Consider the following 9324-nt stretch of genomic DNA (forward strand, 5'->3'; position numbering starts at 1 on the left):
GAGCCGGGGCCTGAGGGTGCGCAGGGCAGCGGGGAGACGGTGAGTTGAGCTGGGACTGTGGACTTGACAGTCCCCAGAGGTGGAGTCAGCACCAAAGGCAGGTGATGCTGTGGCTGCGAGCAAAGGGAAATGGCTTTTGCCATCATACTCACAGCCAAGAAGTTTAAAATATAATAATGATTTATTGCAATATTGGCCCATTGAGAAGTAAATGCAAAGAGGAGATGGAACGAGTGGGTTGTGAAAGGATGGCCTGTTGAAGCAGGACGGTTCCAGTAAGATTAGGGACAAATTACTCCATCCCATCTACAGCATTATCTACAGTGCTGTTTGCACGGGGCTGTTTACCCACCCGATGGCACAGGGTACAGAGAGGCGCGTTTCATGTTTGTCACTCTGTGTATCCCCAGTGAGGGGATCAGACTTTTGCCAGCCTGGCCTTAGTGTGCTCCTGTGATGAAAGCAGCCATGTGTGTATTTACTGATGGACACGCTGAACCTCCGTGTCCCCCACCGGCCTTGCCCCTATCAGATAGGAGACCTTCCAGGGCCCCTGGCCCCAGCGCAGCCGATGGACACTCTCAGAGAAGGGCTGGCCTGTCACAAGGACATGTTTTTCCCCTTCTAACCAAAACGCAGGTAATCCTCTGGCAATCTGGTGCATAGAGCCCTCCCCGATCTCAGCGCTGAATGAGACCTTTCCCCGAAGAGCAGCCCTGTGTTGGTTTTCCCCAAGGATGGGGCTACAGATGGGCGGTGAAGGGCTGTGCGCGGCAGGAGGAGGTGCCCAGGCGAGGGCTGCGGTGCCAGCCCTGCCAAAGGGCGGCTCTCCTGGAGAGCACCGTCCCCAGCGAGGCGCCTGCCTGCTCCTTGAGCCAGGCTCTGCCCCTGAGCCTGTTTCACAAGATGGCCTGTGGTGGGACGGTGTGGGGAGGGTGGAGCCGGTTAAACCCGTTTCGCCACTGCAGGCATGGTAGGATTTCTCCACTACTGCCTGGTAGGATCTCTCCACTACTGCCTTTAGCTGGGTTATGTTAATGGCATGGCTCAAGAGCAGAGCAGTTGGCTGCCAAGAGGGGGTTGATCCCTAGGGAGCAGGCAGGCAGAGAGGTCTGTGCTGCTGACGGGGTGCTGCAGAGAACTGTGATGAGCTGGAGGTGGGTATTTCTGACCCCCCCCCCCCCCCCCTCTCCACTACTGCCTTTAGCTGGGTTATGTTAATGGCATGGCTCAAGAGCAGAGCAGTTGGCTGCCAAGAGGGGGTTGATCCCTAGGGAGCAGGCAGGCAGAGAGGTCTGTGCTGCTGACGGGGTGCTGCAGAGAACTGTGATGAGCTGGAGGTGGGTATTTCTGACCCCCCCCCCCCCCCCGTCTCTCTACTCACTGATGGGGGTGGGTATTTCCGCCCCCCCCCCCCCCGATTTTGGCAACTTGCTGGTCTTTGATTATTTTTATTTATTTGTTTTTTATCCCCCAGCTCTGAAGGCTATCTTGGCTAATGGGGAAGGGCACCAAGTCCCCTTGTGAGGGTAGGAACCATGAGCAGGGCATCCAGGAGGCAGGCAGGATTGCCTGCTGTGCCTCCAGTGTGTGGTCTGTGTCACAAATCTTGGCTGCTCAGCTCACCCCGTACACCTGCACCTTCTGCAAGTGGGCTGGGTGCCCTCCAAACAGGGGGGAACGTGGGGGTCAGCTTTTGCTGATGCTCTGGAGAAGAGCTGGAAGCCTGTTTGTGCCTTCCCACCGCCCTGAGCCGTGCAGCTGGCAGGAGGGGCAAGCTTCAGGCATGGGTCCTGTGAGAGCTCTGCTGCTTTGCTTCCAGGCCCTTAGGAATAATTTCCTCTGGCCTGAAAGGATCCTGCCAGATCTGAAGTAAAAGGAGCTTTTTGTATGGAAATCAGGTGCTTGTGTATCTGCATGTGAAATTACCCTTAAAATGGAGAGGCTGAAATTGCTCTCCAGGTGCTCACTTCTCATCAGAGCTGCCCAGAGACCTGCTGCTCCCTCCACAGGAGCAGGATGCTTTTGCAGGCACAGTCACTTGCAGGAGTGGCAGAGGGCCACCTCCTGCCCCTCTGTGGCTCCCAAACAGGGCAGTGGGTGCTCGCTGGGGCACTTGCCTCTGAGTAGGGGTTTGCAGGGGGTGGCAGTGCCAGCCCCGGCTGCGCTGCCTTGGTTTGTGTCAGGCCCCGGGGCTCTGCTCATCTTCCCCATTGAGGCTGCATCCTCATGCCCTTGGCACCCACCCTGTTCTGGGTGCCAGAGCTGGGGTCCCCAGGATGGGCTGGCCGGGGGGTGGTGGCTGGTGGTGTCCCCAGAAGCTGCTCACTAATGGGATTTGAGGTCATTAGCTGAACCTTCGCACGTCAATGCCATCATGCACTGCATGAGCATCGCAGGGGCAGCAGCCTCCTGCTGTCCCCAAAAACCCTCTTCTCCTTCCTGCCAACTCTCCCCAGCCATGCCCAAGGGCTGCGGCTGTGTCCTTGAATAACTCTGCTGGCCCCTCCACAAAGGAGAGCTAAACTTTTTCTGGGAAAACCATGCCAAGTGGCTGACAAACAGGTATTTTTCCCTTCTCTCCCTTCCTTGCTGGGCCTGCGGCGTCAGGATTGCTGGCAGCTGAGGCGCTTGCAGGCTTGCTGCAGGCAGAGAGCCATTCCTGGTGCCGGGAGTGGGATCCCCCCGCTGGCAGCACCTTCTCTGGGGCTGGGCAGAGTGACCTTCCCTGAAGGACGTCCTCTCTCCTCTGGCTCCGCTGCATCCAGCTAATAGCCGAGAGTCTTGGCTTGGCATCCGGGCTGCCCTGCTTGGTCTTTCACCTCCTGAGTGCTCACTGCCAGCTGTTCCTGCTGACTCTGCAGTGTTGCAAGAGCTGGAGCTGCCGGTTAAAGTCCGGGTAAACAGGTTGCAAAGCCCTGGTGAGGGAGCAGGGTTTGGAAGGAGCTGCTGCTCATGGGCAGTGGGGTGATTTATTTGCATAGAATAAGATTTCCGCTGGAATAAAACGGCATGAGGAGAGGACGCTCAATAGCAGAGTCGGACTTCTGATGGATCTTGCTTCCTGGGAGGGAGGGGGCTGCAGGTGGGAGGTTTGTGCCACCCTGTCTCTCTGCAGGCAGAGGAAAACAGGAAAAAATTGCCCCAAGTCATGGAGTGCGTCTGGAGTCCCTGCTGGGTGCCCCTTCCCAGGGGATTTGGGGCCAGAGCAACACCGGGGGGCAGGGAGGGGACCTGCCAGCGCAGGCAGCACACATCCCTGATCAGGGTGAGGGAAAAGATCCTCCTCTGGGTGCGTTTCCCTGAACAGACCTGTTCCCTCGCCCTGTGATTTGTGTGTGTGCAGCTGCCGGAGGAGTCTTGGAGATGTGCAGTGGCAGGGCAGCCTTTGGGCCGGCTCCCCTCCCCTCATTTGTCCCCAGTGAGCAGTGACAGAGGTGATCAGGGCACCGGTGTCCAGCCATGTCCCTGCCACTCTGTACAAGCCCTGGGGTGTCCCCTGCCACAGCTGGGGCGGTGTGTGTGCTGCTGTGTGCCAGGGAGGCAGCCGCTCTTGTGGCTCTGGGATGGGGACACTTTTTACATCCAGCTCCCTGGTTTGCCGCGGGACCTTCTTCCTCCTTTCTTGGCTCGGGCGGCCCCAGTGCCCCAGAGGCTGCCGATTCCCAAGAGGGGCACGCTGTCCCTTTGCTGGGGCACCTCACAGGCTCTAGGATGCCTGTGGATGTGGCTTTGCCCACAGGATGCCAGGCAGAGCCTCCCTGCCTCCCCCTCATGGACAAACATCCTTAATCCTGGAGGCTGCTGAGGCCGAGGGCAGGTTGCAGGAGGTGCGGCATCCCTCCCTGTGCCATTTGATGTGGCTGCCCCTGGACTGGTGCTTGTCCCAGGTGTTTCCCTGCTGCCCAGCTCCCGGGGGTGCTGGGGCAGCAGCTGGTGCTGGGGAACTGTATGGGAACATTTACGGCTTTTAAAATGTCCAGCACTCCAGGACTGCAGCACAGGAGGTGGGAGGGAAGTGGCCTTGGCAGCACCTGGGGCGTTCATGTGGCTGTGGTGGCAGCGGGGCTGGTGGCACAGCGGTGTGTAGCAGTGCAGAGAGGTGCCAGCTGGTGCTGGGCCCTTCGGGGACTGTTACACCCAGCTGAAGGACACTGCTCCTCATCACACTGCTCACCGGGGACCTGCCAGCTGCTCCTGCAGGAGCTGTTTGGCTTTGCAGCAGAAATTGCAGTGCTTGGCAAGCCCTGTGCCATGGGACCGGCAGCGTCTGCCACCTCTGATGGATGTGCCAAGGATGGGAGAGGGTTGAGGGGCAGCAGGAGAGCTCTGGAGACCCTAGGGATGGTGGCTGTCCTCCCGTGCTGCCCTGGGTGAGAGCCAGCGGCTGGCCGTGGTGGTGTGAGCCGGCTTTGCTGTGGCTGCCAGCGACTTCCTCCCACGCTGCTGAAGCACAGGGTGCCACGGAGGCGTAAAGGCCGGTGGTGGTTGCCCATCACCACCTCCCAGGAGGCGCCCGCCTGGCCTGGGCTGAGCAACTCCGGCCTCTCCTGGGAACGCAGGGGGAAACAAGGAGCCTTTTTGTGCTGTGGCGGAGCCGGGCTGGCCTTGCGCCCTGTCCCCAGCACCCCGCAAGGCCGGGATGCTGCCAGGCTGGGCTGGTGGGTCCTGCCCTGGGAATGGGGGACCAGCACTCAGTGCCATGGTGTCCCCATCCCGCTGTGCCTGCAGGAGGAGGGGGATACTGTTGGGATGTGGGGCTGGGCTTTCCTGTCGTCACAGGCTGTGCTGAGCCCTGGCACGGCTTCTTGGCTACCTCGGGGAGGACGAGCGCAGCCCGCTGCTTCTTGTGGCTGGGGGAAAAAAAATAGGATAAAGCTGTTTTAAGGTGGGTGCTACCCAGCTGCTGGAAGGAGTGCAGTGAGGCTGCTTTCCTTTCTCTCCAGAAGGACACGGCTGAGAGAAGGCAGCGGTGCCCCAGGGGATGCCAGCCTGCCCACCGGGACATCCCCGCACTGGGTGAGCGGCTTCGCCAGTGGCACTCTGCAGAAGGGAGCTGGAGGGAGCACCAGAGAGATTAAGGGCGTCTCTTGTAAATTTGGAGTCCATACAGAAGAAATAAGACTATATGAGAAACTCCCCATGTCCAAGGAGCTGGGGCTGCCTGCTGCTGTCACGGGGAGCAGCCATGGCCCGGCTCCCCATCCTGGGGGCCACGGTGTCCCCTATCAGCATCCCCTTTCAGGGTACTTTGGAGGGTGCTGATAAGCAGAGCTGTGCTCTGCCGTGTGGTACCGGGCCTGTGCTTGGCTGCAGAGCAGGATAACTCACCACTGCACCCAGCCCCTGCGCTGGCCCTTCTTGTGATGGCAGTGCATTCACCCCGGGCCGTGGTGGGGCTGTGCCGGCAAGGCTGTGTGCTGGGGGTGGCTGTGGCGGGAGCCGCAGAGCTGCTGAGTCACACTGAGGACACGGCCAGGCTGGAGGGGCCAGCGGAGGGGGGGGGGGGGGCGAGGTGGTGGTGAGAGCTGGCAGCCGACCCGACTGCGCCATGCCGTGTCCTGTGGGCTGGGGGCTGGCACGACTGCGCCATGCCGTGTCCTGTGGGCTGTGGGCTGCGAGGGAGACTGAGAGCTGGCAGCCGACCCGACTGCGCCATGCCGTGTCCTGTGGGCTGGGGTCACCCTGAAGTCACCCTCCCCAGGCAAGGAGCCAAGAGGCCTTTGGGGGCTGCTCTGGTGAGTGCCCAGCGGCAGCGTCCCAGGGCTCTCCAGCATTGCACAGTGTAGTGCCCAGTCCCAAGGAGGCTGCTGGTCGGGGGCTTTGCCACAGTGCCAGCTCGTGCCCTGGCCTGGGCTGCAGTGGGGTTTGCCCCTGCGAGGCCCGGGGGAGCTCGGCTCAGCCCCGTGCTTCCTCCTTGCACCAGCACAAAGAGCTCCCGCTGCTCGGCAGGACCCGGCTGCGCTTTGATGCAAGGAAACGAGCTGTGCGGTTGTTAGCTGGCCAGCCGGGGGTGAGCCCAGCTCCCAGGGACCTCCAGCCCAGCCGGGGTCGGCTTTGCTGCCCCCGGGCAGCTCGTGGCAGAGCCGGCTGCAGGTGCTTCAAGCGAGCCAAGGGAAGCCCAACCACTGAGAGCCGGCGTCACTCACTGCCGGGGTGCCGGCACATCCCCAGGCTGTGGCAGGAAAGGCTTCAGGCGGTGTAATCAGCGCCCAGCAGCCGCCGCTGTGTGAGCCCAGGGCGGCCGGACGGGCTTGATGATAATTGCGCTTTTGCGCTGGCACGGCCAGGTCTCCAAATGGGCTCCTGCCGGTGCTGGGTGAGTGGTGCTGAGCCTTCTGCAGCACTGTTGGGCTCCGTCGGGTTTATAAATCCCTGTGCTGACAGCTCATCTGTGGGGTGCGGGGCTCCGGAGGGGAAGAGGTGTCTTTGAGGGGGAAACGACACTGAAACAGCAGCCATGGGTGTGGTGTTTTGCCTGGTTTTCCCACCCCTTTGGTCGATCCCCTTGCCAGCTCTTGCCATGGCCAGGCGGTGATGCCTGTGCAGGGTGCCAGGTTGGCGCAGGGCCCTGCTGCCATGTGAACTCCCCAGGGGTTTGGAGAGGACAGGGACGCTGTGTCCCAGCCCAGACCTGGCTGCCAGAGGTCGCCAGGCTCAGCCGTCGTGGAGCTGGCAGCAGCCACGCGGTGCTGGACAGGCACGGTGCTGCTCCCGGCCCCAGCGTCCCCTCCTCTCCCACCAGGTGGCCTGGCCGGAGGGATCGAGATCTGCATCACATTCCCCACCGAGTATGTGAAGACGCAGCTGCAGCTGGACGAGAAGGCAAACCCTCCCCGCTACAAGGGCATTGGTGAGCGTGCGCCCGCTGCCCTGCTCCAACCCGCCGGCTGGATTCGGAGGCTCCCAGGGAGCCTGGTTGGAGCTGGGGGGGTGAGCGGGCTTTGGTGGGGCGGGCAGTGAGGGTGGCACAGTGGCCCTCAGTGTGGCAGGTGACGATGGCACCACTGTGCTCTGCTGCAGGGGACTGTGTGAAGCAGACTGTCCACGACCATGGCATCCGGGGGCTGTACCGGGGGCTCAGCTCGCTGGTGTACGGCTCCATCCCGAAGGCCGCCGTCAGGTAGGTGTCCCCCATGGCATGGGGTTGGGTGGGGGGACCCCAGGGCGGCGGCGGGGGGGGGGGGGTGGGTTTGCCCTCGGTGTCCCCAGCAGCACTTTGCCAAAGCCGGCTGCTTTCCCAGATGGGGAGGGTCCTCTCAGAGGATGCGCGGCTGTTCCCAGAGGCAGACCCAGAGCAGGGGGTGCAGCCCCCTGGCCGGGTGCCCAGGGGTTGGCATGGTGGCTCCTTTGCAGGTTTGGGATGTTCGAGTTCCTCAGCAACCAGATGAGAGATGAGCAGGGACGGCTGGACAGCACGCGGGGCCTCGTCTGCGGGCTGGGCGCCGGCGTGGCCGAGGCTGTGGTGGTGGTCTGCCCCATGGAGACCATAAAGGGGGGTGGGAGGAAGCCGCCAGCATCCCCCCGACACCCCGACACCCCTCCCCGGGTCGGGAGGGAGTGAGAGCCAGGGATGCCTGGCTTTTGGGGACCTGAGCGCCATGTGGGTTTGCTTGGGCTGGTTTTGTAGGGGAGGAGCTGATGCTGGAAAGCCCCATGGAGAGGTCAGGTCCAGCAGCTGTGGCCCCTTCCCTGCTCCGGGGAGGAGCCCCCCACCCAGGAGCCATCCCGTCACCCATTTTAGTACTGTAAAACCCATGCAATTGCTTGCAGAGGCAGTTTCCTAGGTTTTCCTCTGCAAAATGCACTGCAGGCTTCCCCCGTGGTCCCACCTGGCGTTGCCTGGCCACGTGGGTCAGCTCTGATCTCAGGACTGTCTCTGAAGCAAGGCGAGAGGTGGCCGGCAGCCCTTTGGGGCCATCACATCTCCCCTCATCTTGGCCAGGACGAGCGTGTCATTCTCCCCGCAGGTGAAGTTTATCCATGACCAGTGCTCCCCCAAGCCCAAATACCGCGGCTTCTTCCACGGCGTCAGGGAGATCGTTCGGGAACAGGGTGAGTCCTGGGGAAGTGATACCCTGACACCCTGGGTACTCCCACGCTGCGGGGATGGGATGGGAGGTGGGGGACGGGTCCAGGCTGGGACTGGCGGCCTGGGGAGGTTTTTCTCTGCCTGGGTGAGGCTGGTGCTCCCCTCCAATGCCCTCTCATGCTGCAGGACTGAAGGGGACCTACCAGGGCTTAACCGCAACCGTCCTCAAGCAAGGATCGAACCAGGCCATCCGCTTCTTCGTCATGACCTCCCTCAAGAACTGGTACAAAGGTACGGTGTCCCCATCCCCCCAGGCCACCCTGGCTGCACCACTGGCTCCCTCAGCCCATCCTCAGGAGCTGGGCTTGGACTTTCCATCAGCACACCCTCCGCTTCTCATGGCTCAGCCTCTCATGATGGAGGAAGATGAAAGCCAGGGCAGGGGGGCCCCAGCTCGTGGGGCTGAAGGGTCCTGGTGCTGGAGCGTCACCTTCACCCCCACCCTGAGCCCCTCAGTGCTGTGTGGGCTCTGCGGAGCTGGTGCTGCTGGACAGTCCTCTCCAAACGCCCCGGTCCCCAGCTCAGCATGGCACAAACCCTGACCATGAGCAGCCAGACCTGGGACCTTCCTTGCAGACTCCCTCGGGGATGCTGTGCTTCATCCCCACACCACCACTCTGCCCTCAACCACTCCTCCTTCTCAGGGGACAATCCCAACAAGGTCATCAACCCCTTCGTCACGGGGGTGTTTGGAGCCCTCGCCGGAGCTGCGAGCGTCTTTGGCAACACCCCCTTGGACGTGGTGAAGACCAGGATGCAGGTACGGCACCGGGGCACGGTGTGGGACTGCTCTGCCTGCGGTGGGCTGGGGTCACGCGCTGTTTGGGAGCCGTTTCCTGCAGCCCCCGGGGGCAGGCGCCAGACACCAGGCAAGGTTTGGGAGATGCCTGAGATTCTCTGCCTCCTCGCAGCCGGGCGGTGGGGGTGCTGGGAAGTGTGCACAGAAGTGGGGATGTCCCTGCCAGGTTTGGTGGCCCGCAGGAGCAAAGGGGGATCGGTTCCTCCTGGCGCACCCCCAGCTCTCTGCCTCCCCCATGAAATCCTCCCCGGATGCACCCCTGGCTCCGGCCTCTGACCCTGCTTTCCCATCCCACAGGGGCTGGAAGCACACAAGTACAAGAGCACCTGGGACTGCGCCTACCAGATCATGAAATACGAAGGGCCCCTGGCGTAAGCCCTGCGGTGGGGGCGGGCGAGGGGCGGCAGTGGGGTCAGTCCCCCAGTGGGGGACA

At 62.3% G+C, this 9324-nt stretch overlaps 1 protein-coding gene across 1 annotated transcript; it reads left to right on the forward strand.

The window, feature by feature from the left end:
• The first annotated feature begins 5591 nt into the window (after nucleotides 1-5591).
• Nucleotides 5592-9266, forward strand: SLC25A1 (solute carrier family 25 member 1). The gene is made up of 8 exons (XM_009280983.1): nucleotides 5592-5738; nucleotides 6595-6853; nucleotides 7024-7123; nucleotides 7357-7493; nucleotides 7969-8055; nucleotides 8219-8323; nucleotides 8737-8852; nucleotides 9189-9266. Exons 1-8 carry the CDS (start codon nucleotides 5592-5594, stop codon nucleotides 9264-9266), a joined length of 1029 nt encoding a protein of 342 aa, XP_009279258.1.
• Nucleotides 9267-9324: the final 58 nt, after the last annotated feature.

The sequence above is a fragment of the Aptenodytes forsteri genome, unplaced genomic scaffold, assembly GCF_000699145.1.
Source record: "Aptenodytes forsteri isolate BGI_AS27 unplaced genomic scaffold, ASM69914v1 Scaffold12, whole genome shotgun sequence".
NCBI classification, from domain to species: domain Eukaryota; kingdom Metazoa; phylum Chordata; class Aves; order Sphenisciformes; family Spheniscidae; genus Aptenodytes; species Aptenodytes forsteri.

Excerpts from the sequence above, each read along its gene's own strand:
- SLC25A1 (XM_009280983.1), top strand. The coding sequence starts at position 5,592 with ATGCCGTGTCCTGTGGGCTGTGGGCTGCGAGGGAGACTGAGAGCTGGC. Across the intron at positions 5,739-6,594 it reads GGCCTTTGGGGGCTGCTCTG|GGGTTTGGAGAGGACAGGGA; the intron begins GTGAGTGCCCAG and ends TGAACTCCCCAG. Across the intron at positions 7,494-7,968 it reads CTGCCCCATGGAGACCATAA|AGGTGAAGTTTATCCATGAC; the intron begins AGGGGGGTGGGA and ends CATTCTCCCCGC.